This window comes from Suncus etruscus, chromosome 6 (assembly GCF_024139225.1).
Source record: "Suncus etruscus isolate mSunEtr1 chromosome 6, mSunEtr1.pri.cur, whole genome shotgun sequence".
Taxonomy (NCBI): domain Eukaryota; kingdom Metazoa; phylum Chordata; class Mammalia; order Eulipotyphla; family Soricidae; genus Suncus; species Suncus etruscus.
The window spans coordinates 45,085,836-45,112,816 of NC_064853.1; the positions used below are offsets into that span (position 1 = coordinate 45,085,836).

The following is a 26,981-nucleotide window of genomic DNA, read 5'->3' on the forward strand; positions in this document are numbered from 1 at the left end:
ACAAGTAGTGGTTGATGATCCCATTTTCCCCTGGACTTTTTTATTTAATCCCTGTCTACAGAGGCTTTCCTGCTCTGCTTCAACCCTGCTCAGTACCTCCTTCTGGGGATAGGGACCAGGGCCCCGTACTTTCATCTCAACCTTCCTTTCAACCTTACTCCTCTGCCTTTTTCCCTTCCACTCATTTGCTGAGCAAGTGAATCAAACCCTCTCTCCAGTCCACTTGCTAGGAGGAGAGAAGTGGAAAAGCAGTGAGATAAGCAGAGAGTAGATTGCTTTCACAGGATGGAGAGTCTACAGGGAGCAGAGGGCTGGACCTGGCTTAGGATAGAGAACTGAAGATGTGACAACTGAATAGTTTTGAAGAATGAATTAGAAGTCAACGTAATTTTACTTTTACAAGTGAAAGAAGACTGTTCAAACAAGGCAGTGGGCCCTTGGAATACCTAGAAAAACCAAGAAATATCTAACTATTTGGCAGATTAGGTTTAGGTGTGCATGTGAGAGTTTAAGGGCAGTAAGAACTGCTGATGTGAACCAGTATGGAAGGACATTTGCTCAACACTTTGAATTTTGTCCTGAAAGAATCAAGGTATCTTTTAGTTACAAAATCCTTTGTTTTTCATTTTTTCTTTTGGTGGTGGTGGGAGTTTAGGACCATACCTGGTGGTGCTCAGGGCTCTGAACTGGCTGTGAGTTCAGGGTTCATTCCTGGCAGTGCTTGGGGAACCATATGGGGTGGTGGTGATCAAACCTGGGTCATCCAGGTATGGGGCAAATGCCCTACCTTCTGTGCCATTGCTCTGGCCCAATAGTTACAAAAAAACATTTAAAATCTGTTGAAAATGACAAGTCTCCACACAAAAAAAAAAATTGGGGTGGTCTTTTTACTTGCTTTTCATTTGAGGGCCACATGCAGCAATGCTAGGGAGCTACCACTGGTACTGTGCTGGGGGATCTCTCCTGGAAGTACTCAGGGGACTATATCTTATACCAGGGTTTGAAATGAGGTTGGCCTTGTTCAAAGCATGTGCCTAAACCCCCATAATCCCTTTTATCTCAGTCCTGCATTTATTTTTTTTTTTGGTGGGAGTACCGGAGAGTACATGATTAAGGCACTTGCCTTGTATATGGCTGACTCCAGTTCAGTAACTCTCCAGCCCAGAGAGCAATAGCACAGTGGGTAGGGCATTTGCCTTGCACATAGCTGACCTACAGTCAACTCAGGGCTGACCAGGGTTCAATCCCTGGCATCCCATATGGTCCCCCAATCTGCCATGAGCTATTTCTGAGCACAGAGCCAGGAGTAATCCCTGAGTGCTGCCATGATTGGCCCAAAAACAAACAAAACAACCCCTCTCCCTGCATTATGGTTCCCCAAATCGTGTTCTTTTCCAGAGTTGGGAAACTATTAATATTTGTCATTCTACAGGGCCCCCGGAATTATTTGATGCCTGGCTTTCCCAGTTCTGCTTGGAGGAGAAGAAGGGGGAGATCTCAGAGCTCCTTGTAGAAAGCCCCTCCATCCGGGCCCTCTACACCAAGATGGTGAGAGCTCAATCAGCTCAGGCTTGAGATTCAGGGAGGTGGGAGGGACGTGTCCAGAGTCATAAAGAGACATTCGCCCAGTGAACTGTAGGAGACTCTGTAGCACAAGATCAGCCATATTCTGAGTCAAGAATCCATGTGGAAGAAGTTGATCACCAGGCTTCTAGAAGTCATAGTGAGGCATGGGAGTCCTGTAAACTGGAATGCTCTGCTTTGCTCTGCTTGGCCAGGCATGGCCAGGAAGGTGGGTCTACTGGGTAGTGGCTGTGCCTTGAGAATCACTGCTCAGCCATCCATACTTTTGAAGTCCAGAGCATCTAGTAGCATCCAGATGATCCAGAGGGTGTAGCCACACGATAGCCTATGCTGAATTCACCTCCACCATCCTTTCCCTTCAGGTCCCAGCAGCTGTCTCCCACTTCGAATTCTGGCATCGGTATTTCTATAAAGTCCATCAGCTGGAACAGGTATATTGGCCTAGCCTGGGGTCCTGGGGTCCTGTTCCACTCAGCCCTGAAGAATTAGGCTGGATTTCATTGAGGGAAGAACACAGGGTATTAAGTTCTGGGGTCAGTACCAGAGTCAGAGAGCAGACCCTGGCAGTCTGACTGCCCTTATCTATCTGCTTCTCATTCTTAGGAACAAGCACGGAGGGAGGCCCTGAAACAGCGGGCAGAACAAAGCGTCTCTGAAGAACCTGGCTGGGAGGAAGAGGAAGGTAAGAGGTTTTGAAAGGTGCCAGGCAGCTCGTAGGTATTGCTTTTGGGGGACTCGGAGGATTCTTAGGACTGTTCTCTGAGGAGTGGAGCTGCTCAACTCTTAAGGGAAGAGCAGGAAATAATTGCAAGGTTTTTTTGTTTGGGCCACACCCAGTGGCACTCAGGGATTACTCCTGGCTCTGGACTCAAGAATCACCTCTGACAGGCTCAGGGGACTATATGGAATATTGGGGATCAAACCCAAGTTAGCAATGTGCAAGGCAAATGTCCTACAGGCTGAGTTAATGAAGGTGTTCCAAGGCTAGTGGAACCTTAGGTTTAGCTGTAGAAAGCATATGTATAAGATGCTCTGGAATCCTCTTGCCAGTTCATGGTCCATCTAGTTCTGAGCAACCTTGAAATGTTCTTCTCACCTTCAAAATAAGACTCTGGGGATGTGGTTAGACTTATATGCTTGTATTTTTGTTTTTGTTTTACAGTCCCGGAGACTGAACCCAGGACTTCAAACCTGCAAGGCAAGTGCTCCACTCTGCGACATCCCCAGTTCCCCAAACTTGTATGTTTCAAGCACCCCAGGTTATGTTAATGCCCCACAAGATTTGGGAATGCTGGCTAGGGGAGGAAGCTGAGCACCTGGAGTACAGGGTTTTGGAGTTACCTGCATGAACTAATATTAATATTACACTAAGCACTTACATACCCAATCTGTACCAAGAGCTTTCTGTATCCTTATCACATGCACCACACACCAGCCTTCTACTACCCTTATATGGGTAAGACAAATGAGTTAAAGCCAAGTCAAGAGCCTTGTCCAACCGGCGTAGGATGTCGCAGAGTCTGACCTGAACTCAACTCACTTGCTTTCAAGTTTTGACTTTCTAGTCTCATATTTGGGTCGCAGCGCTATAAAGCCAGTACCTGCCAGACATGTGCTCAGGCCTGCAGGTAGGAAAAACTCCATTGGAGGGAGTATCTGCAGTGCACTTGATGACGAAGGGGTTCGAAACTGTCAGACATCACTTGACAGGAATCTGAGGCCTCTCTTCCAAGAGCTTCACAATTATCTCAGGAGTGACTGGGATTATTGCCCTCTTTCCCCTGCCTTTCTCTTTCTACAGAGGAGCCTGTGGGCATGTCCCCCACATCTCCAAAAGAAGCAAAAGTTCCTAGTACCAGGACTCCCTCATTCCTCAAAGGAGAAGGACCTGGTTCCCAGAGCCCCTGTGAGGAAACACTGGTGCGCTCAGGTGAGCCTCCAGCAGAGGTGACTCCTTCAGAGAGCAGCGAGAGTGTCTCCCTCGTGACGCAGGTGGCCAATCCTCCCCCTGCCCCTGAGGTGCCAGTGCTACCCAAGGACCTGTCCCAAAAACTTCTGGAGGCGTCTTTGGAAGAACAGAGCCTGCCTGTGGATGTAGGCGAGACTGGACCCCCACCCTCTGCTCAGCCGAAGCCTCATGCCCCTGCTGGTCGCTTCAGTGGTGCAGAACCCAGGCCTGCAGCCAGAGTAGAGACTCTGAAGGAGGAGGTGCTCTCAGACTTACGGGTGTTCGAGCTGAACTCAGACAGCGGGAAGTCTACCCCATCCAACAATGGAAAGAAAGGTGAGTCTGGGAGCTGCAGCACTGGCAAGGAATGTATAGGAGATGCCACTCTGTGAGGCACATTGTCTCCGTGTAAGGATTTTAGGAGCAGGTATCTGTCACTTGTAATGATAATAGCAGCTGTCAACTTTCCTGTCTGTAAACCTAAATCTATAAATCTCTCTCCCTTAAGCTGGGCAAATCTCAGGGGGCTAGTCCCATTGTTGTTCAGAGGACCACACAATATCAGGGATCAATCCAGGGATTTTGCAAACAAATCATGTGCCCATTACACCATCTCCCACTATGCATATCCCCATCCTTATTTTTTGGAGGAAAAGATCAAACTCAGGGTGTGCGCACATGTGTGTGTATGTGTTCCTCACCCCATCTACGCCCCCATTCTGCTTTTGGTTCACACCCAGTGATGGTCAGGGTTTCTCCTTGCTCTATGTAAGGTTGTGCTAAGAGAACTAAAGTGGGTGCTAAGAATCGAATGTGGTTTGGCCACATGCAAGAAAGCACCCAGCCACTGTACTATCTCTCCAGCCCTCCAGTGTGTGTGTGTTTTGGTTTGTTTTGGGCCAAACCCCACAGTTCTCAGGGGTTACTTTTGGTTCTGTGCTCAGAAGTTACTTCTGGCAGCGTGGGGTCCATATAGGATGCTGGGAATCAGACCTGGGTCGGCCATGTGCAAAGTAAACATCGTACTCGTGTTGTTGCTCCCGTTCCCAAATCCCATCTTTTCCTTTATTTTATGGTTTTTTGGGTCCACCCAAAACTCTTAGTTCTGTGCTCAGAAATTACTCCTGGCCGACCAGGTGACATATCAGATGCCAAGTTGGAATCAAACCTGGTCAGCCACTTGCAAATTAAATGCACTGCCCACTGTGCTATTATTCTGGTCCCACCCCCTATATAGTCTTTTTTTTTTTTTTTTTTGGTTTTTGGGCCACACCCGGTAACGCTCAGGGGTTACTCCTGGCTATGTGCTCAGAAGTTGCTCCTGGCTTGGGGGACCATATGGGACACCGGGGGTCCGTCCAAGGCTAGCGCAGGCAAGGCAGGCACCTTACCTTTAGGGCCACCGCCCGGCCCCCCTATATAGTCTTAATTATTATATCTAAGATGTACATATTCTCTGAAATAGGGATGCATCTGAAAATATCTTTTTTGGGAGGGAGCCAAACTCAGTGGTGCTTAGTGGTTATTTCTTATCCTGCATTCAGGAATCACTCCTGGTGGCTCAGGAGACTGTTTAGGATTCCAGGGACGAACCTATGTTGGCTGCATGAGAGGCAAATACCCACCCACTCTATTCTATTGCTCTAGCTTTATTCAAATTCTTTGAGGTGTTAGAAGGTGTTAGAATTTATAGAATAAGTTTATGCTAGGCCCTATACTGTGTATGTTTAGTCTGTCTTATCTCACAATTCAGTGAGGTCAGCATTACTGCACTCATTTAATAGGTTAAAAGGGTGCCACCTGAAATGAATTTGCTTAACTTTATGGCAGGAACTGACAGGACCAAATTCAGATCCAGGTGTCTTGCTTGAAACCCATCTGCTGCCTACCATCATCCAGTTTATATCTACTTGAATCTCTGTTTCATTGATTTACTTTATTTCTATTTTGCCATGCAGGATTCACACTTGTATATTCAGGGCAAGTACTCTGCCACTGAGTCACATCTCCTACCTCTTTTAACAGTGATTGAAGTCAAGGGCTTCTCTAACTGACCTCAGGACAGTCCTTTATTTGGCTTCCTCAATTTCCATGAGTATTATCATGAAACATGAAATTCACATATAAAGATTTTGATTTTAGGGGGCTGGATAGTACAGTGGTGTTTGCCTTGCAAGCAGCCAACCGAGGACCTAAAGTGGTTGGTTCGAATCCCGGCGTCCCATATGGTCCCCTGTGCCTGCCAGGAGCTATTTCTGAGCAGATAGCCAGGAGTAACCCCTGAACACCGCTGGGTGTGGCCCAAAAACCAAAAAAAAAAAAAAAAAAAAAAAAGATTTTGAATTTGGGTTTTCTGTTGTTAGTTGTGGTGACAATATGTTCCAGAGGATCCACATACAATGCTAGGTATCAAAACCAGGGCCTTGCATTACTCTATCATATGGGCTACATCCCTTTGCTTCATACAGTCTAAAGAATAAGACTAGATGAGTCTGGAGTCATAGCACAGAGGGTAGGACATTTGCTTTGTACATTATTTGTAAAATGTACATTTGTACATTTGTTTGATCCCTGGCATCCCATATGGTTTCCCAAGCCTGCCAGGGGTGATTTCTGAGCACAGAGCCAGGAGTAATTCTGAGTGCCAGGTATGCCCCCACCATCAAAAAAAGAGTAAGGCCTGTGTACATGCATTGCTCACAGGAGGCCTGTTGTCCCTTGAGCACTGCCTAGCCCTAGAACAACCGTGAACATTGTTGGACATGCCCCTCTCCCCAAAAAAAATTAAAAAAGAAAGCAAACACTGATGAACTTGTTGATTGTGATTCAGCTTGAGTAATTGTTTTAGTTTCTTATCTGTGAAAAGGAGTTTTACAATGGAGACTCTGACTTTCTTTAATTCCTGGAATTCGAAAACAACACTGGCTCTATGTCAGCTTCATTGCCCCATTCAGGTCCTTGCCTCCATAGATACTGAAGACAGCTGGTTGTCAGAAAGCCCTCCCCTCACCGCTTGGCACACACAGAGCCTGCTCTTCGTTAACACCCAGTACCAGTCAGCCACAAAGTTTGCCCAGCAGGGGACGTGGTCTGCCAGCACTGTCGGGGACTGGTAGCTGCAGGGAATGGGAAATGGACCCCACCCCACTCTCCCCACCCTTTCTCTCCTCACAGATACTTCTAGGTTTCCAGTTCCCAGAATAGTCTTTTCCTTCAGACTCTGATTCAGTGAGGTCATCATTGAGCTTCCACCTACTCTTTATGAGACACTGAGGAGGGAGGGGCAAAGGCTACAGTCTTTATGATGAAGCTCGAAGCCCTCTGGAACAGGCCTGGTACCACAGGGATTTGGAGAAAGAAGGAATTCGTGGGCATCAGCGGGAGTCTCATCAAGGAGACAGGCATTGTACTGAGAACTGAAGAGTTCATGGGAGTGATAGTTCCCAGTGAGGGGGCCTACCCAGTTCATATGGCAGGATGTGTGGGGCCAAAAGGGTGGTGTCAAAGGTTACTTATCTGTGTTGTCTCTCAGGAAAAGAAAGAACAAAGTAGATAGAGTGGCTCAAAATAATAGTGGACTAGGACCTTATCTTCAATCTTTCCAATAATTTTAGGTTGTGGACATAGTTCCACAAAGCAGTAAGGTGATCACTGAGACTCTGGTGTAGGGATTATGTTGGGTTCAAATGCAAACTTTATCTAGATGCCGTGTTAACGTCAGAAAAGCTACCGATTGGGGACAGAGCAATAGCACAGCAGTAGGGTATTTGCCTTGCATGCAGCTGACCCAGGACAGACCTACGTTCATTCCCGGTTTCCATATGGTCCCCCCTCACCAGGAGCGATTTCTGAGTGCATAGCCAGGAGTAACTCCTGAGCATCACTGGATATGGCCCAAAAACCAAAAATAAAAAGAAAAGCTACTGATCTCTTAGCTTCCAATTACTCTAAATGGATGGTAATTGTTTCACTACAGGTGAAAGGGAATCAGGAATGAAATTTGAATAAAAGCCAGAGAGATAGAGCTTAACAGGCAGTTGTATGCAGGAGGCCCAGGTTTAATTCTGAGCACAGCACTACCTAATTTCCCAAACACTGCCAGGAGTCTTCTCTAAACACTAACTACTAGGTGTAGCCCGACAACAATAAAAAAAAATTTTTGGGGGGCCACACCCGGCGGTGCTCAGGGGTTACTCCTGGCTGTCTGCTCAGAAATAGCTCCTGGCAGGCACGGGGGACCATATGGGACACCGGGATTCGAACCAACCACCTTTGGCCCTGGATCGGCTGCTTGCAAGGCAAACACCGCTGTGCTATCTCTCCGGGCCCCAAAATAAAAATTTTTGAGTAAAGCCCTGTTTTGAGGAAATGAATGGTAAGAGAAAGGGTCCCATTCTCTGGGCATATACTATATGTATCAGTGTGCTGAGCACTGTGACGCAGATATCAGTCCAACAGAAATTCTTTGAGAGCTACAGGATCTTTCCCATTTTACAGAAGGTCAGAAACTTAGATCACTCCAATAAGTATTTAAAAAAGAGAATAAGGTGATCAGTGGGTGTTAGCAAAGGATGAGCTACTCACTTCACCCTTTGAGGTGATGTGCATGGTTTGTTCAAGGAGTATCACCGGGTGTGGCCCAAAAACCGAAAGAAAAAAAAAAAGTCTTTGGGGTGACCAGACCATAGGGTATCAAGCACTGTTTCCTGCCTGCATTTTTTACCTAAGATGCATTTCATCTCAGAAACTAGACTTTGCGTTGTGGGGCCCCCTTAGCAGAGAAACAGGAAGGAAGGTATAGGTGAGACTGGACTAGCTGGAGCCTTTGCCTGTCAAATCCCCTCACCTCTTGGAACTAGCTTTGACTTTCATTTATTTTCTCAACTTGAAGCGGAGACCGGAACAATAAATAGAGTGGAATTGCTGTGGGTGACAGTGCTATGGGGTTTCTGGTCCCTGTGAGGGGAAGCCTCCACCATGAAGCCTTCCATTCTTGTTGCAATGAATGACTTGTGTCACACATGAGGAGGCAAGAAACCTTTATTTCTTCACTGTAAATTAGGGTTGCAGATCTCTACCCAGAGGATACTTATGCTAGTGACACTTTTTTTCCTTTATTTCTTTGATTTTGGGGGAAGGGGGAAGGATGGAGCCACATTCAGCAGTGTTTAGGGGTCACTCCTGGCAGTTCTTGAGAGGAATCATATGCAGTACTAGGGTTTGAAACTATTTTCTCTCTCTCGGTCCCTGATACTCCCATTTTCTATTCCTGAAAAGATTACTCTCACACTTGAATGAAGAATCATTTCTGCTCCCTAGAGGGAAAGCTGGCCACAGCGACAGCTGAGTGGAGAATCCACTGGGAAGTTGGCTTCTAGCTCACAGGAACCTTGTCCTGACAAGCAGGGAGGCTCAGATGCCAAGTCAGAATTGAATCTGGGATGCACATTTGGCCCCAGCATCTGGAACCATGTGCAGAATTACCAAGGATGGGGCCGGCAAGGTGGCGATAGAGGTAAGGTGTCTGCCTTGCCAGCGCTAGCCTAGGACGGACCTCGGTTCGATCCCTCGGCGTCCCATATGGTCTCCCAAGCCAGGAGCGACTTCTGAGCGCTTAGCCAGGAGTAACCCCTGAGCATCAAATGGGTGTGACCCGGAAAAAAAAAAAAAAAAAAAAAAGAATTAACCAAGGATACCTCTAGAAAAGCATTTCTCAACTGGGAGCCATGTGGCTCTTTGGCCCCCAGGATATTTCAGGAGATTCTCCACAGGTAAAAATCATGTGAGGGACCATAGTAGAAGACTGAGCAGCCAACAGATATAAAGAGGGTGGGAGGGCACAGGAAGGGAACAAGATTGGGGGAAAGTTGAGATACTGACTAGAAAAAAACACAACTTCATTTGTTACTACTACAGTGTATTACAAGAGCTTGACATTGGGGGCCGGGCGGTGGCGCTGGAGGTAAGGTGCCTGCCTTACCTGCGCTAGCCTAGGAGACGGACCGCGGTTCGATCCCCCGGCGTCCCATATGGTCCCCCAAGCCAGGAGCGACTTCTGAGCGCATAGCCAGGAGTAACCCCTGAGCGTCACCGGGTGTGGCCCAAAAACCAAAAAAAAAAAAAAAAAAAAAAGAGCTTGACATTGGTAACTACTGGTCTTTATTTTGGTTTGGGGACATAACCTGGCCATTCACAGGACCTCCTCCAGCTCGGTGCTTGGGAGACCATGCAGTACAGGGAATTAAACCTACACTCCTGTATACAGACCATGACCTTAGGGGCCGGAGAGATAGCATGGAGGTAAGGTGTTTTTGCCTTGCTTGCAGAAGGCCGGTGGTTCAAATCCCGGCACCCCATATGGTCCCCCGAGCCTGCCAGGAGCATGATTTCTGAGCACAGAGCCAGAAGTCACACACTGCTGGGTGTGACCCAAAAACAAAAACAAAAACACACACACAAAAAAAAAGACCTTCAGCCCTTTTTATCTCCCTGACTGCAATGAACAGATTTTTTTAATTAAAATTTTTATTATTGGGCCCGGAGAGATAGCACAGTGGCGTTTGCCTTGCAAGCAGCCGATCCAGAACCAAAGGTGGTTGGTTCAAATCCCGGTGTCCTATATGGTCCCCCGTGCCTGCCAGGAGCTATTTCTGAGCAGAAAGCCAGGAGTAACCCCTGAGCACCGCCGGGTGTGACCCAAAAACTAAAAAAAAAAAAAAAATTTTTATTATTGGGGCCGGAGAGGTGACGCAGCGGTAGGCCGTTTGCCTTGCAACCGGCTGACCTAGGATGCACTGTGGTTCGACTTCCCGGAGTCCCATATGGTCCCCAAGCCAGGAGCGACTTCTGAGCCCAGGGCCAGTCACAGGGTGTGGCCCAAAAAACAAAAAAACAAAAAAACAAAAACAAAAAACAAAAAAAAAAAAGACCATTGCTGGAGCAATAGCACAGTAATAGGGCATTTGTTTTGCATACAGCCAACCTCAGTTTGATTCCCTGCATCCCATAATGGTCCCCTGACCCTATTGGGCAATTTCTGAGTACAGAGCCAATAGTAACACCTGAGCATTGTTAGGTGTGGCAAAAAAAGAAAAGTTATTTCATTATTACATGTGATTTGCTAAGTTGTTCATAATACAGGCATTAACTGTTCAAACACCAACCACAGCACTACCAGTGTGACCTTCCCTGTACCACTCCCCAATTTCCTACCCACCACTATAAACCTGCTCCTTGCAGACAGAAATTTACACCATACTGTTTGTTACAACACAAAGGCAAATGGAATTATCTAAACTTAGATCAACAAGGGTCATTTTGAAATAATTGTTACCTTTCTCCATGGTGTTACTAAGCTCAGTGTCTAAGGATTTACTGGGCTGTGGTTGGTGCTTCTCTGTTACTCTTTAGGCTCACTGAGCTTGAGTAACTTCTATGTAATTTCTTTTGTTTGTTTGTTTGTTTTTGGGGGCCACACCCATTTGATGCTCAGGGGTTACTCCTGGCTAAGCACTCAGAAATTGCCCCTGGCTTGGGGGGACCATATGAGATGCCAGGGCCAGGGGATCAAACCTCGGTCTTTCCTTGGCTAGCGCTTGCAAGGCAGACATCTTACCTCTAGCACCACCTCACCGGCCCCACTTCTATGTAATTTCTATGTAACTTTCCTATAAGGTTTCCTCTGATATTACTGGACTGACAAAGCAGCTGCATGGTCTAAAATCTCTAGATCTGAAACAAATTGGTGGCTTGGCAATTTGATAAGGTTAAGTTGTACAGCTGAGCTGTTTGTTTTGGAGGGTTTTGTGTATGCCGCTGGGTTGCTGTGGTTCATGCCAAAAGTGGAAGCTGAAGGGCCAGGAGAGATAGCACAGCGGCGTTTGCCTCGCAAGCAGCCGATCCAGGACCAAAGGTGGTTGGTTCGAATCCCGGTGTCCCATATGTTCCCCCGTGCCTGCCAGGAGCTATTTCTGAGCAGACAGCCAGAAGTAACCCCTGAGCAACGCCGGGTATGACCCAAAAACAAACAAACAAAAAAAAAAGTGGAAGCTGAAGCATTCTTTTTTGTTTGGGGTTTTTTTGGGAGGGGGGTCATACCCAGCATCACTCAGGGGTTACTGTTGGCTCTATGCTCAGAAATCAGTCCTTGGGGCCGGAGAGATAGCATGGAGGTAAGGTGTTTGCCTTTCATGCAGGAGGTCATCTGTTCGAATCCCGGCATCCCATATGGTCCCCCGTGCCTGCCAGGAGTAACCCCTGAGCACTGCCAGGTGTGACCCAAAAACCACCAAAAAAAAATCACTCCTGGGGCCGGTGAGGTGGCACTAGAGGTAAAGTGTCTGCCTTGCAAGCGCTAGCCAAGGAAGGACCGCGGTTCAATCCCCCGGCGTCCCATATGGTCCCCCCAAGCCAGGGGCGATTTCTGAGCGCTTAGCCAGGAGTAACCCCTGAGCATCAAACGGGTGTGGCCCAAAAAAAGCCAAAAAAAAAAAAATCACTCCTGGCAGGCTGGGGATGCCAGGAATTGAACAACCGTCCTTCTGCATGCAAGGCAAATGCCCTACCTCCATGCTATCTCTCTGGCCCGAAGCATTCTTTTTTTGAAGGGGGTTGGGTTTTTGGGTCCACTCGGCAGCACTTGTGTTACTCCTGGCTCCATACTCAGAAATCGCACCTGGCAGGTTCAGGGGACCATATGGGATGCCGGGATTCGCACCACTGTCCTTCTGCATACAAGGCAAACGTCCTACCTCTGCTATCTCTATACAGATGCTTAAGGTTCCCCTAAACCCCTGAGGTCCTGATAGAGTTAGTCTAACATGTAGTCCCGGCATCAGTCTTCTACTCTCTCCCCCTGCTCCTTTTGCTGTGCTGAGCAAGAGACATCTGGTCAGTGCTAGCTGGACATCATGCATGAAGGCTATGTTTGAATACCAGGCTGCATTGCTTGTTGAGATTTGTGCTCCTTTATTGCCTGCCTGCTCACAGGGAGTCAGTCTGTTTGTAGCTTTCACAGTCTGGTGTAGACCTCACTCGGGGGTCAGTCATACTCCCCAACTGTGGTGCTGGCACATCTTGCTTGCAGTGACCAGCAGGAGGTTTACACCTTAGTAGTGGCGCTGGCACACACCTCCCTAACTGCGGTGCAGCTCAGAATCACTCAAAGCACCGGGGATTGAAGCGGTGACCATATGCTTACAAGGCTTGTGTTTAACATACTGAACTATTCTTTTGGGCCACACTCAGTGCTGCTCAGGGCTTACTCCTGGTTCTATGCTCAGGAGTCATTCCTGGCATTTCTCGGGACCATATGTGATGCTGGGGATTGAATCCTGGTCAGCCATATTCAAGGCAATTATCTTAACCCCTGTAGAACTCTCTTTTTAATGGAATTATATTGTTTGTTTTTGTTTTGGGGCCACACCCAGTGGTACTCAGGGGTTACTCCTGGGTATGTGCTCAGAAATTGCTCTTGGCTTGGGGGACCATATGGGATGCCGGGGATCGACCGGGGGTCTGTCCTACCACTGTGTTATCTCTCCAGCCCCATGCTTCCATCTTGGCCCTCACTTTGGGGGCACATTTGGCAATGCTCCAGGGACACTCGGGAATCATTCCTGATAGTACTTGGGGCACCAAGCACTGCCTAGGATTGAACTCAGGCTTCCTACGTGCAAAGCACAGATTTCAGCCCTTTAACTATTCCATCCATACATCTATATATTTGGAGGGGTGTTGGGGGAGTGCCACAACAGCCATGCTCAGGGGTAACTTCTAGCAAGATCGGAACTGAATCCAGGTCTGCCACTGCAAGGCAAATGCTCTATCCACTTTACTGTCTCTTTGGCCCCTGCATGCATTTTTTGGGGGGGTATCACTCCCTGACTGCTTGGGTTACTCCTGGCTCTGCACTCAGAAATTGCCCCAGCAGGCTCAGGGGACCAAATGGGATGCCAGGAATTGAACCAGAATCTGTCGGGAATGGTACATGCAAGGTAAATGCCCTACCACTGTGCTATCACTCTGGCCCCCTTTTATTTTTTTTAATTGAGACCATTGTGAATCACAAGTCCTTCATACTTAGTTGTATTTCAGGTATACAGTGACAATGAATTAGGTACATTCCCAGCACCAATGTTAACCTCCCTCCACCAAAGTTTCCAGCATGCATCCCATAGCTCCACCCTTAGCCTCCTGGCCTACCAGTGTAACAGGTCCATTTTAAGATTGTTATAGTTTGTATCTCTTTGTTTGGTTCGTTTTGTTTTTGGGTCACACCCAGCGGCTCTGGGTTACTCCTGGCTCTGTGCTCAGAACTCACTCCTGGCAGGCTCAAGGGACCATATGGGATGCCAGGGATCGTACATGGGTCTGTCCTGGGTTGTCCACGAGCAAGGCAAATGTTCTACCGCTGTGCTATCTCCGGCCCTTAGTTTGTATCTCTTGATTCTATTATCGTTGACTTTGGCTTGGGTATTTAGTTCTGAGGTTTTTTTTTGTTTGTTTGTTTTTTGTGGTTTTTGGGTCACACCCAGCAGCGCTCAGGGGTTATTCCTGGCTCCACGCTCAGAAATTGTTCCTGGTAGGCATGGAGGACCATATGGGACGCCGGGATTCGAACCGATGACCTTCTGCATGAAAGGCAAACACCTTACCTTCATGCTATCTCTCCAGCCCCTGACCTTTTTTTTTCTACCAGTGGGCCTGAGACCACTTGGCCCTTGGCCCCATCCACTTTTTTTCTTTTCTCAATTTGTAAAAAGACGCAGAAATCTGAGGTAAAACAAAGTAATTTATGTCCCAAGGTTCTATGAAAAAGGCTGGGAGCCTCTATCCAGAAGATACAAATAAAATTATTTTAAAGACGGGGTACCAGGATTTCTTGTTATTGATTTTTATGAATTTATTTATTTTTTTTTGTTTTTGGGTCACACCCGGCAGCGCTCAGGGGTTACTCTTGGCTCTACGCTCAGAAATCGCTCCTGGCAGGCTCAGGGGCCCATATGGGATGCCGGGATTTGAACCACTGTCCTTCTGCATGCCAGGCAAACGCCCTACCTCCATGTTATCTCTAGCTCCAGGTTTTTTGTTTTTGTTTTTGCATAAGTCATTTGAGATGCATACACTATTTTTAGGGAATTATTTTTGCAGTTTTCTTAATTTTTTTTGTTTGTTTTGGCTTATGCGTCACACTCTACAGCGCTCAGGGATTACTCCTGGCTCTACGCTCAGAAATCGGTCCTGGCAGGCTCGGGGGACCATATGGGATGCTGGGATTCAAACCACCATCCTTCTGCATGCAAGGCAAATGCCTTACCTCCATGCTATCTCTCCAGCCCCTTAATTTTTTTCTTTTTCTTTTTTTTTTTTAAAGTTTTTATCTTAAAAATATGGAACACTTCACGAATTTGCGTGTCATCCTTGCGCAGGGGCCATGCTAATCTTCTCTGTATCATTCCAATTTTAGTATATGTGCTGCCAAAGCGAGCACCCTTAATTTTTTTCTAATAATGACTGTAAGAAGGGCTTAAGAGATAGTGCAAAGTTGGAGGCACTTGCATAGCACGTGGCTGCAGTTTCCACAACCCTAATTCTAAACCTTGCACTGCATATGATCTTCAGAGCAGAGTTAGCTCGTATCCTGAGCATCATTGGGTATGACCCCAAAACCAGGAGAGAAAAAAATCTAATAATGATTATAAATATCATTCAGATTTGACTCAGAACAGTAGTAAGGAGCTTGCCCTGCATGCCAGTGACCTGAGTCAGATCCCCACATCCCATACAGTTCCCTAAGCACCACCAGAAGTAATTCCTGAGTAAGATTCCAGAAGTAACCCCTGAGCTGCCTCAGAGGATAGCCTCAAAACAAAACATAGCAAAACTAAAAGATCACACTCAGACCTGAATATTTGAGAAGTTGTCAGAAGCAAAGAGTGTGATTGTGCGTGTCTGTGTGTGTATGTGTGTGTCTCTGTGTGTGTGCGCGCACGCGCATGTGTCCGTCTGTCTTTCTTTGGACCACCCCCAGTGGTTCCTACTGCAGGAATAACTGAAAAATTCCTGAATTACTCCTAGTAGTGCTTGGGGATCAAGCCCAGGTAGGTTGTGTGCAAGGCAAATACCCTACCCACTGTACCATTGCACTTCAATCCTGTATTCCGAATTTTTTGTTTTTGTTTTTGTTTTTTCGTCATACCTGGCAGCACTCAGGGGTTTCTCCTGGCTCTGTGCTCAGAAATCACTCCTTGCAGGCATGGGGGACCATATGGGATGCCGAGATTTGAACCACCGTCCATCCTGGATTGGCTGCTTGCAAGGCAAACACCCTACCTCAGTGCTATCTCTTCGGCCCCATGTGTTCCAAATTCTTTTTTGGTTTTTTTTTGTTTGTTTGTTTTGTTTTTGGGCCACACCTGGTGATGCTCAGGGGGTACTCCTGGCTATGCGCTCAGAAGTCGCTCTTGGCTTGGGAGACCATATGGGATGCCGGGGGAATCGAACCACGGTCCATCCAAGGCTAGCGCAGGCAAGGCAGGCACCTTACCTCTAGCGCCACCGCCCGGCCTCTCTTTTTTGGTTTTTGGTCACATCCAGCAGTGCTCAGGGTTTACTCCTGGCTCTATGCTCAGAAATCGTTCCTGGCAGGCTCAGGGGACTATATGGGATGCCGGGATTCGAACCACCGTCCTTCTGCACACAAGGCAAACGCCCTACCTCCATGCTATCTCTCCAGCCTCAAATGAGGAAGATCAGCATCATTTTTTGTTTGTTTTTGTTTTTGTTTTTGGGCCACACCCAGCAGCACTCAGGTTACTCCTGGCTCTATGCTCAGAAATCACTCCTGGCAAGCCCAGAAGACCATATGGGATGCCGGGATTTGAACTACCGTCCTTCCGCATGCAAGGCAAATGCCCCACCTCCATGCCGTCTCTTCAGCCCCTCCAAATTCTTATATCTAAAAAATAATAGGCTGGATTAAGTACATGGGCCATAGTTTTCCAGTTCTGGTCTTAAATACCGTATTTTCTGGCGTATAAGACGATCCCCTAATTTTGCAGTTAAAACATAGGTTTACGCCTATATTCACTGTATCAGACAGAACAGTTCCTGTGCTGCAACTGTATGCACCACAGTGAGCCCATCACAACAAGCAAAGGTTCAAAGGTTATACTGTAATAGACTTCCTCTCTGACTCTGGCCAATCTGAGCAGGCTTTTTACAGTATAGATTCAGGTCCAGAAATTGTCTAATTTGCATGCATCAAAAGCCTGCTTGGTTTGGCTGAGTTAGAGAGGCGGTTCGAGCAGGTTGGCAGTGATTGGTCCCTTATCATAGGCACCTTTTCTGGCAATTCCCTGGTGGCATCAGTTAATCTCCCCCACTACATGAACCAAGCAACACCCCATCCTCGGACCCTAGCACTGAACCACCAACACGGTTAGCTGGGTTTTGCCAGAAGTGGCCCCCAGATCTCCTGAGTACTGTTCGGGAGCCCCCAAGAAAGAGATTTGGAAACTCTGTGCCTGATTTTTTTTGTTGTTGTTGTTTCATTTAGCGGCATATTGAAACATTTTTCGGGATATACTCGGCATATAAGACGACCCCCGATTTTTGGTTGACTTTTTTTGTTTCAAAAGTCGTCTTATATGCTGGAAAATGCGGTATTTATTTAGATGAACTCTATGTCCTAAGCTTTTGTTTAAATTTATTTGGGGGTCCATATCTGCTGGTGCTCAGAAATCTCCCCCAGCAGACGCTGGGGACCATATGGAATGCTGGGAATTGAACCCGGCTTTATCCCAGGTTGGCCATGTGCAAGGCAAACACCCTACTGCTGTGCTATCTCTTCAGCCCATGTTTAAATTTCTTGGGGCCAGAGAAATAGTACAGCAGGTGGGGGGACTAGCCTAATATGCTGCTGACCCTGGTTAGATCCCCAGCATTCCATGTGGTTCACCAAACCTTCCAGGAGTGATTCATTGGTTGTAACCCCAAACCAAAAAAAAAAAAAAAAAAAAAAATCCCTGTTGTCAGTTCACCTTCTAGCTTCTCTAATTGAACAATAAGTATATTAAATACAATTATGTGATATACTGAAAACTGATGAATACAATAGAAAAATGAACTAGAAGAAGTGGAGAAAATGGATTAAAATTTAAACTTGTGGGGCCGGAGCAGTGGTGCAGGGCATAAGGTGTCTGTCTTGTGTGCGCTAGCTAGCCTAGGACAGATGTGGTTCGATCCCCCAGCATTTCATATGGTCCCCCAAGTCAGGGATGATTTTTGAGCACATAGCTAGGAGTAACCCCTGAGCGTCACTGGGTGTGGCCCAAAAACAAAACAAAAAAATAAAATAAATATAATTTAAACTTGCAAAGTCAGTACTAAAAACAAATAGTACAGGGGTTAAAGTACTTACTTTATACCCCATTAACCTGATTCAAATCCCGGTACCACATATAGTCCCCCAAGTACTACAAGAGGTTCACTCCTGAACACAACAGGCTGAGGCCAAAAAAAAAAAAAAAAAAAAAAAAAAAAACCAGGGCCGGAGAGATAGCATGGTTGCCTTGCATGCAGAAGGTCAATGGTTCGAATCCCGGCATTCCATATGGTCCCCCGTGCCTGCCAGGAGCGATTTCTGAGCGGAGAGCCAGGAGTAACCCCTGAGCGCTGCCGGGTGTGACCCAAAAACAAACAAAAAAAAAACCCCAAAAATTAAATTGGCAAGTTGGGACCAGAGAGGTAGCTTAAAAGTGATAGTATGCAGGAGAGCTTGAGTTCAATTACTGGTTGAGATCAGTTACTGGAAATCAATTTTGATCTTGCTCACAGCTTACTTCTGGGCTCTGCTTAGGAACCACTTTTGGAGGGGTTCTGGGACCTTATAGAATACTGGGGATTAAGGCTGAATTAGTGACATGCATGGTACAAAAGCTTCGAGCTGGTGAAGAAGTTGCCTGTGAATATCTGAGAAATAGAGTCACACACACAGGGAATAGCTGCACACAGGCCCGAGATACAGGCAGGCCTGATGTTTCAGAAGTAGCAATGTTTCATTGTTTTTTTGTTTGTTTTGGGTTTTGTTTGTTTATGGGCCACACCCTGCAGTACTCATATTACTCCTGGCTCTGCGCTCAGAAATCACTCCTGGCAGGTTTGAGAGACCATATGGGATGCCAGAGATCGAACCTGGGTCAGCCATGTGCAAGGCAAACGCCCTACCGCTGTGCTATTGCTCTGGACCCATCATTGTTTATTTCTTTTGGAAAATGTATATGACTACTACGTAAGAGATGGTATAGGAAATAGATGGTGCTTGCCTGGCTTCCAACTCCAACACTATATAGACCTCCAGGATGGGCAGACATTGTTCCTGAACACAGAACTGGGAATAGCCCCGAGCACTACCAGATGTAGCCCAAAAACAGACTTAAGACTTCTGGAGCCTCTAGACAAGGGCTTCTCTGCTGTTGAGTAATTTTTATTCTCATTTCATACTTTAAGACTGTTTTGCCAAGTACTTTTACAATCTTCATAACAGTCATCTTGTTACTACACCATGTAATTGTTGTTGTTGGGGTTTTGGACCACACTCTGAAATGTTTGACCCTGTATTTGGATGGCTCCTGGTGGTGCATGGGGAACAGTGTGATGCCAAAAACTGAACCTAGTATCATAACATGATGTCAGCCTCAGCCCGTTAAACTTTCTCACCAGACCATTCATTTTTATTATTCACTGTAGTAACACTCCAGTGCAACACTCTTGTATTTGTGTGTGTGTGTTAACCACAATTTTTGTGATGTTTGGAACTTTAAATACCAGGATTTAAAAAGTTCACATTGGTGGCAGGAAATGTGCACTGGTGAAGGGTGGTGTACCATTCTATAATTGAAACTCAATCATGAACAATTTTGTATCGACGATGTTTAAATAATAATGAAAGGGATGGGGGCAGAGAGATAACATAGAAGTAGAGTGTTGCCTTGAATGCAGAAGGACGGTGGTTCAAACCCCAGCATCCCATATGGTCCCTCGAGCCTGCCAGGAGTAATTTCTGAGCTTAGAGCCAGGAGTAACCCTGAGCGCTGCTGAGTGTGACCCAAAAACCAAAAAAAAAAAAAAAAAAGAAAGAAAGAAAAAGTTCCAACTAGCCATTTAAGGTATTCAGTGTTCCAACATTAATCTCATCACCAGTGTGACCTTCCTTCCATCAGTGTCCCCAACCCCCAAGCATGCCCCCTTAGCAGGCACAAAATACTTTTTGTTTGGTTAGTTTTTTTTGTGTAATTCCTGGAAATGCTCAGGAGTTACTCCTGGCTCTACACTCAGGAATTAATCTTGGTGGTTCTTGGAGGATCATACAGGATGCCAGGGATTGCAACTAAATTGGCAGCATGCAAAGCAAGTGCTATCTACTGTACTTACTGTTCTGGCCCTGGCAAAAAAATAATCTAATGTTGCTTGTTACAACATAGATCTCATTATGATGTTACTAAAGTCATTGTCTGAGGACATACTGTTATTAGGTGCTTATCGAGTGCTTATCTGTGCTATTCTTTTTGTTCATTGAAGTTAGTGGGTTTGGATACAATTTGCCCATCTAATTTTCTGTGCTGCTATTGGCCTCTCTGTTAAGCTCCCTTGGGCCCAATATTTTTGTTTTGTTTTGGGGCCACACCTGGCGATGCTCAGGGATTACTGCTGGCTCTGCACTCAGAAATCACTCCTAGCAGGCACGGGGAACCATATGGGAACCGTATGAACCTAGGTTTGTCCCAGATTGGTCACATGCAAAGCAAACACCCTACTGCCATGCTATCACTCCAGCTATTTTAGCTAATTTTTGCTTTTGTTTTTGGGCTTCACTCTGTGGTGCTCAGGATTTACTCCTGGCTTTGTGCTTAGCGATTACTTCTAGCGGATTCAGGGATGCCAGGGATCAGACCCAAGTTGGTGACATGCAAGGCAAACACCCTACCTGCTGTACTCTTTCTCTGGCCCCACTACCAGGTACTTTTGAAGGGGGCCAGTAACCCCACTATAACCTCATAACATACCGCTTCCTACCTTTCATACCTTGGACCGTGTTTGGTTTTAGGCTCAAGCACAGATATCAGTGAGGACTGGGAGAAGGACTTTGACTTGGACATGACTGAAGAAGAAGTACAGATGGTACTTTCCAACATGGATGCCTCAGGGGAGGTAAGTGGGGTTGGTTGGTCACAGGGAAGCATAGAGATCTGAGGGTCTGAGAACTCTTCTACCAAGCCCGCTGTTCCCATGGGTGGTCCAGGCTCCTCTCTGGTGGCAGGCCACAGGAAGGGAGATGGGCCTCCCAGGCAGGTTCTAAATAGCCTATTCATAGCTTGTGTCCCCTTATTGTCGGTGGGTACATGGGAGAGTTCTTGACATTAGCTCTGTAACATAATCACCTTAGGAACTATTGAAAATAAATGTCAAACCCTGTCCATTAATGAGTCCCAGGTATGGTACCTGAGCAGATTTCTTGCCTTCAAGACACTGTGTTCTTAGATAAGTCATTTGAGCCTCTGTTTTCCCCATCTAAAGCATAGAATTGATCACTGTCCACTTGTATGCCATAATAGATGAAGATAGATGAAGATACTAGAGAGGGGCCGGAACGGTAGCACAAGTGATAGGGCGTTTGCCTTGCACACGCTAACCTATGACGAACCTCGGTTCAATCCCCTGGCGTCCCACATGGTCCCCCAAGCCAGGGGCGATTTCTGAGTGCATAGCCAAGAGTAACCCCTGAGCATCACCCGTGTGGCCCAAAAACCAAAAATAAAAAAAAAAAAAAAAAGAAGAAGAAGAAGAAGAAGATACTAGAGAAGGTAGTGTGCCCAGAACCTGGGAGCAGAGATAGATGTTACTGATACACTACAAAAACCAATAAGCCCAGCTATTTGACCAGAGGTCTTATTACTTTGGTTCTTTTCTCCTTCTAAATCAAGCGTGGGCTAGCTTTAATTGAGGCTGCTCTCCCAGCTAGCAAAAGGGGACTAGGGCTCCAATGTAGATATCAAACTCATCAGCGTACTTCCACTGTAATGCAGGAACCACAATTCCTTCATGTTAGAGGTAGGAAGGGCCTTGATTTTTGTTTTAGAAAACTGAGGGGGGTGTTCTGTTTATGACTGAAACCCAACTACAATCATGTAATCATGTTTGTAATCATGGTGCTTAAATAATTTATATTAAAAAAAAAGAAAGGAAACGGAATCTTTTGGCAGGGGGAGCACAGAGAGGAGTAGGAGTGTCTTGGACCTGTGAGCCCATTATACTCAGGACAGAACAGAGTCATGTGCTATAAGGGACTTGATGCATGTTTTTCTTAACTGCCTTTTTGTTTTTGTGCCATACTCGACAGTACTCAGGGGTTACTCCTGGCTCTGCACTCGAAATCACTCCTGGCAGGCTCGGGGGACTATATGGGATGCCGAGGATCAAACCCAGATCCATCCCAGGTCTGCTACATGCAAGGCAGACGCCGTATCCATTGTGCTATCTCTCTGGCCCCTTAGCTCCTCTTTTAAACCTGACATGCAGGTGCTGTGATAAGGCTCAGTGTACCTGACACGTGTGAGACTTGGGATTTGACCCCCAACATCACACACAAAAAGGACATACAATGTACCAAAGAATTTTTCTACAACTCATCCTTTCTGTAGGACTAGAGCAAGTTGACTGGGAGGCTTTAGTGAGGGCTTGGGATTCTAGAGCCCCTGTGAGAACCCCATGATCTCTCTAATCCATTTGCCTTCTCGTTTGCAATCTTAGTGCTCTGTTCTTGGCTACTTAGCCAAGAATAGGGACTAACTTTGCTTCTATAGGCAGGTATTCCCTTGAATTCAATGTTGATTGATAGAAGCATTTCCTTTGCTCCCGTAGCAGTTGTCAGCAAGGCTGGCTGCTCTACCCTAGTGGTTTAGTTTGATAGGGGGCAGATATGCCCTGGGTGCAGGGCCTGCAGGACAGCTGTCTGGGACATGGAAGCAGTGAGGGAAGATTGGGTGTGGGCTTGACCCCAAGCACTAAATGTCTGTCTGTGCTCCCCATTTCCCTTCCATTTGCAGCTGGAAGATGCCGAGTGGGAGGACTGGGAATGAGGGAAGCCAAACTGCTCCCTCCTACCCACAGCACCTCCCACCATCCTCACTCGTCTCAGACCAGCCCTGGAAGACACTGAGAATGTTCCCCAAATGGCCTCAACCACAGCTCTGGTCCCCATTCCTGGGTTGATTCTGGATTGTCACAATTTCTGGCCTCTGCTCACATCTGTAAATGGACTCACTAAATCCAGACCAGAAACCCTGACTTGTGCCAACCATAAGATACTGAAGGGGAGAATATGTGCCCTTTCACCAGAAGAGCCTGCTGAATACCCATTGTTCTTGGAACATTTTCTGGAAGTCCCAAAGGAATAACTCTAGCCCTCTGCCTGTGTAGACTAAACCACCAGTGTCCTGAGAAAACCAAGAGATGCACTGTCCATCTATGAGCAGACAAGGAGGGCATGTCATTTCCCCTTGGCTAGAGAGATGGCAAGCTCATCTCACCTTATCCCTTCTGCGGGGTAAGAGGCACTCAGCGCTGGGTATCCTCCCTTCCCTCCCAGCTATTTTCCATTCCTGGTAGGGTTTCTTATGATACAGACTCTAGAGACCAAACCCTGAGTTCCCACACCTTTCCAGCCCAGGCTTGTATATTCCCTATACTTCCTAGGGCTTCTTCGTGTCAGACACACCCAAGTCCTTAGCCCAGCTGTGCCACCTGCAAGAGATTGCTCTTGTATTTCCTTCCCTCCCCACACAGGGAGGAGGCCACTTCTGGCCTTTCTGTGCATTGCCCAGTAGGATTCTTTGTCCAACCAGCTACCACCTCAACTCCCCTGTAGCCTAGGACACAAGCCGGCTTGAAGCGGTACAGAGCAGTGATCAAAGCCGAGCTCTTACAGCTCTGGTAACCCCACCTTCTCCCTCCGCCTCAGCCTTTCTACTTTCCGAAGGGACCCAGAAGTGGGGGAGCTTCCTAAGACTGGTCTGCAAAAGCTCTTCCTCCTGAAGACAGAGCAGCCTGTGGCTCTTGCACCCTCAGCTCTGGTAAAACTGCACCTCTCTGGGGGACTGAGGGGCTGCAGAGACCCTGGAGACCCTGGTGCTTCTGATGCTGCTCTGGTGATTCTTGTATATAATCTGGTGTGTTCCCATGAGTTAAAGGGATGCTGAGAGAGGCAGTCATTTCCATGGCAGACCTTCAGTAAGGGCTGAGATGGAAAAATGCTGAATCTTTTTTTTTTTTTTTTTTGATGGGATGGGTTTTTCCTCTTTATAATTATTTCTTTGGTTTAATCTTTTGGTTGTTTGTGCAATATTATATATTTTAAATTATAATGCATCTTCCCAGAGTATTTTGTAGCCAGGAAAAGAAAAAAAAAGGAAAAATTCTAACAGCTGTTAGTTTTGTAATTAAAAAAGAAAAAAGAACTTTGTCCTGAACCTTTTCCAGATTTGCCATTAACAGCATTAAAGAAATTCAAAAGAAGCTAGAAGGTGTCTGGGGGTCTTTTCTTGTGCTCTGTGCAGCAGGGGCCCTGGAGGCAGGACTGGGCACTCTTGCTGGCACCTGAGACCCCAGGAAGGGACAGTCTGGATTCTGAGTATAACCCCTTGCCCTTTTTACTGGCTTCTCTTTTTGGGATAAGGGACAGGGCCCCAATAGGCCTCTTACTGAGACAATGAGTCAGGAGCTTCTGCTTTTATTTGGAAAGGAAGTTGCAGCAAAAGTGTGGGTTTCAGTTGCTCTGTCATTTTTCTGCTCTCCTTGCCTCTCCTTCCCGTGTTTGATTCTGGGGTCCAGTTTTAATTAGCTTTAGTTAAGCACCAGTATGAAAATCACCTGTCAGGGCTCATAAAAATGAAATCTGAGACCCTTTGGTCCATGGATCTTTTTAAGGGAAAGAGGAGCAAGGCTAGAAAAGGTATAAATCAGCTTTTGGATAAGTAAACTGAAAGTGTAAAATATATATCACCATTTTAGAAGCAAGTTTTTGGATTTGCTTTCTCCCCTTGCTTTATTGGGGAGGACTTGCCATTGCATTTATCAAGTGCTTGCTAGCCATGGATGCCAACTAACTTCTTCAATTGAAGGCCGGAGGATCATGTCTGGTTCCAGGAGTCGCTTGAGCAGGTCCTGGCATTCGGCCGAGATACCAAGATGAGTAGGGAAGGACACCCCCCTCTGCTGCTGCCACAGCATCTTGGGAATGTCTGTGTCGTCAAAAGGTAGGCTGGCACAGAGCATGACGTACAGGACCACGCCCATGCTCCACACGTCGCCCTTCTTGCTATCGTGAGGAATCCCCTGCAGCACCTCAGGGGCGGCGTAGGCTGTGCTGCCGCAGAAGGTCTGGCTCAACTCTCTGCGTGACTTGGGCAACACCTTGGCGAAGCCAAAGTCAGTCAGCTTCAGGTTGAAGCCCTGCAACAAAGCGTTCTCACACTTGAGGTCCCGGTGGGCCACACCACAGCTGTGGCAGTAGCGAATGGCCTCAACCATCTGGCGGAAGAGGGCCTTGGCCCGGCTCTCAGGCAGCGGCCCTTCATTCAGCACGCAGTCAAAAACATCCCCTCCCTCTGCCAGCTCCATCACCAGGTAGATTTTCCCATCAGAAGATTCCAGCATCTCGTACACCTGAATGATGTTCTTATGGTTCAGGGTACGGACAATCTGGAGTTCCCGAGGCAGAAATCTCTGGATAAACTCTGAGAAAATAAGGGAAAAGAAAGGGTCTCAAATCGAGAACTAGCATCATGTTTCCTACTTTCTTTTTTGTTTGTTTGTTTTGGGGGCCACACCCGGCATCACTCAGGGATTACTCCTGGCTATTTGCTCAGAAATAGCTCCTGGCAGGCACGGGGGACCATATGGGACACCGGGATTCGAACCAACCACCTTAGGTCCTAGATCGGCTGCTTGCAAGGCAAAAGCCGCTGTGCTATCTCTCTGGGCCCTTGTTTCCTACTTTCTGTCTCTGTACCCACCAGGTCTGGTTCTTGGGTTATGGTTTCCTTTTGAGAGGGCTGAGCCATACCAATGATGCTCAGGGGTTACTCTTGGCTCTGCACTCAGGAATTTCTCCTAGCAGTGCTTAGGGATCATATGAGATGCAGGTGATCAAGCCGAGGGCAGCAGCAGATCTGCTGCGACTTGCAAGTGCCTGACTTGCTGTGCCATCTCCAACCCCAGTGGTACCCTTGTAAATATCTACCTGTTTGAGATACTCACCTTGCAAATGTTCATCTCTATTCTTTCTGGAGTTAATGCATTATTCAAAAGAACTACCTGCTCACCTCAGGGACTGTTGTCAGCAGCCTATGAGATCATGGGTATCAAAATGCTTTGGGGATTTTCAGACAAAGTCATTGACTCAGGTCAGGAAGCATGATTAAGCTAGTGAGGTGTGCCAACTCCTTCCTCCCCTCCTGGACCCACACACCTTTCTTGAGGCCTGTTTTTTTTCCCATCTCTGCCTACTTTGACATAGCTCCTGTCCCCTGCTCTGCTAGCTTGGCCCTCACCTCTGGAAAAGGACTTTTGTTTGTTTTTTGTTGATTTTGGGATCACACCTGGCAGTGTCAGGGGTTACTCCTGGCTCTATGCTCAGAAATCACTCCTGACAAGCTCAGGAAACCATATGGGATGCCAGGATTCGAACCACCGACCTTCTACATGCAAGGCAAACGCCTTACCTCCATGCTATCTCTCTGGCCCCAAGGAAAGGCCTCTTAATGAAATGCAGGCCCCCATTTGCAAGGCAAACTTTCTACCTCTGCACCACGGATCCTGCCCCTCCAGCCCCACTTCTAATCCTGGTTTCAGGTGGTGGTGTGAACCTGGACTCCCAGCCTCCCGTTCCCATTGACCTACCCCAGAGCCAAAGCCTCACTTTCCATGTGGTTCCAGTTTAAGGCGTGCGGCCAAGGACCCTTCTGCTGGCGCCACATCCGCCCACCTCAACTGCCCCCCACTTCCCAAGAGGACCCAGCTCACCTTCTGGCCCTCCCATCTTGTCTATAATTTTAATTGCCACTTTTCTTTGTTGTTTTTTGGAAAATGCTTCTTTGACTTTTGAATAGGTCCCTTCCCCAATGGTCTTGCCCAGCTGGTACCCATTGGAGAGTAGAAAGTCCTCCATGCTGTCCTGCGCCTCCTTCCTTCCTGTCACCCTCTCAGCTCATGCTGCCTCTGAGAGGCAGCTCTACTCCACCATCGCCCTTGGCCTGCTCCTTTTCCCCCCAAGGACTTCATCCGCAGCTGCCCCAGCGCTAGAACATTCTCCGTCTCCACACAGCAGCCGCGGGGTGGTGGGCAGGGAGAGGGAGACATTTTTTAAACTGCCCAATTATGATGTAAATGC

General features: G+C 47.0%; 2 protein-coding genes and 1 non-coding gene across 3 annotated transcripts in view; 1 reads left to right on the plus strand and 2 right to left on the minus strand.

Moving 5' to 3' along the window:
• BSDC1 (BSD domain containing 1) overlaps positions 1–25,366 on the plus strand; it is a 43,944-nt gene extending 18,578 nt beyond the window's left edge. The window contains exons 6-11 of the mRNA XM_049775538.1: positions 1,433–1,548; positions 1,947–2,015; positions 2,188–2,266; positions 3,386–3,868; positions 20,640–20,743; positions 22,639–25,366. Of these exons, the coding sequence (XP_049631495.1) occupies positions 1,433–1,548; positions 1,947–2,015; positions 2,188–2,266; positions 3,386–3,868; positions 20,640–20,743; positions 22,639–22,671 (884 nt within the window). The 3' untranslated portion in view covers positions 22,672–25,366. The remainder of the gene's footprint in view (positions 1–1,432; positions 1,549–1,946; positions 2,016–2,187; positions 2,267–3,385; positions 3,869–20,639; positions 20,744–22,638) is intronic.
• On the minus strand, positions 14,917–15,023 carry LOC126012847 (U6 spliceosomal RNA). Its single transcript, XR_007497201.1, has one exon. It is a non-coding gene; the product is annotated as a U6 spliceosomal RNA (small nuclear RNA).
• TSSK3 (testis specific serine kinase 3) lies at positions 24,665–26,759 on the minus strand. The gene is made up of 2 exons (XM_049775201.1): positions 26,615–26,759; positions 24,665–25,326 (listed from the first exon to the last, which is right to left on the minus strand). Exons 1-2 carry the CDS (start codon positions 26,757–26,759, stop codon positions 24,665–24,667), a joined length of 807 nt encoding a protein of 268 aa, XP_049631158.1.
• Positions 26,760–26,981: the final 222 nt, after the last annotated feature.

Bases quoted from the DNA above. Each gene is read 5' to 3' on its own strand.
- TSSK3 (XM_049775201.1), bottom strand. From the start codon at position 26,759: ATGGAGGACTTTCTACTCTCCAATGGGTACCAGCTGGGCAAGACCATT. The intron at 25,327-26,614 runs GTGAGCTGGGTC...TTATTTTCTCAG, and splicing joins CAAGATGGGAGGGCCAGAAG to AGTTTATCCAGAGATTTCTG.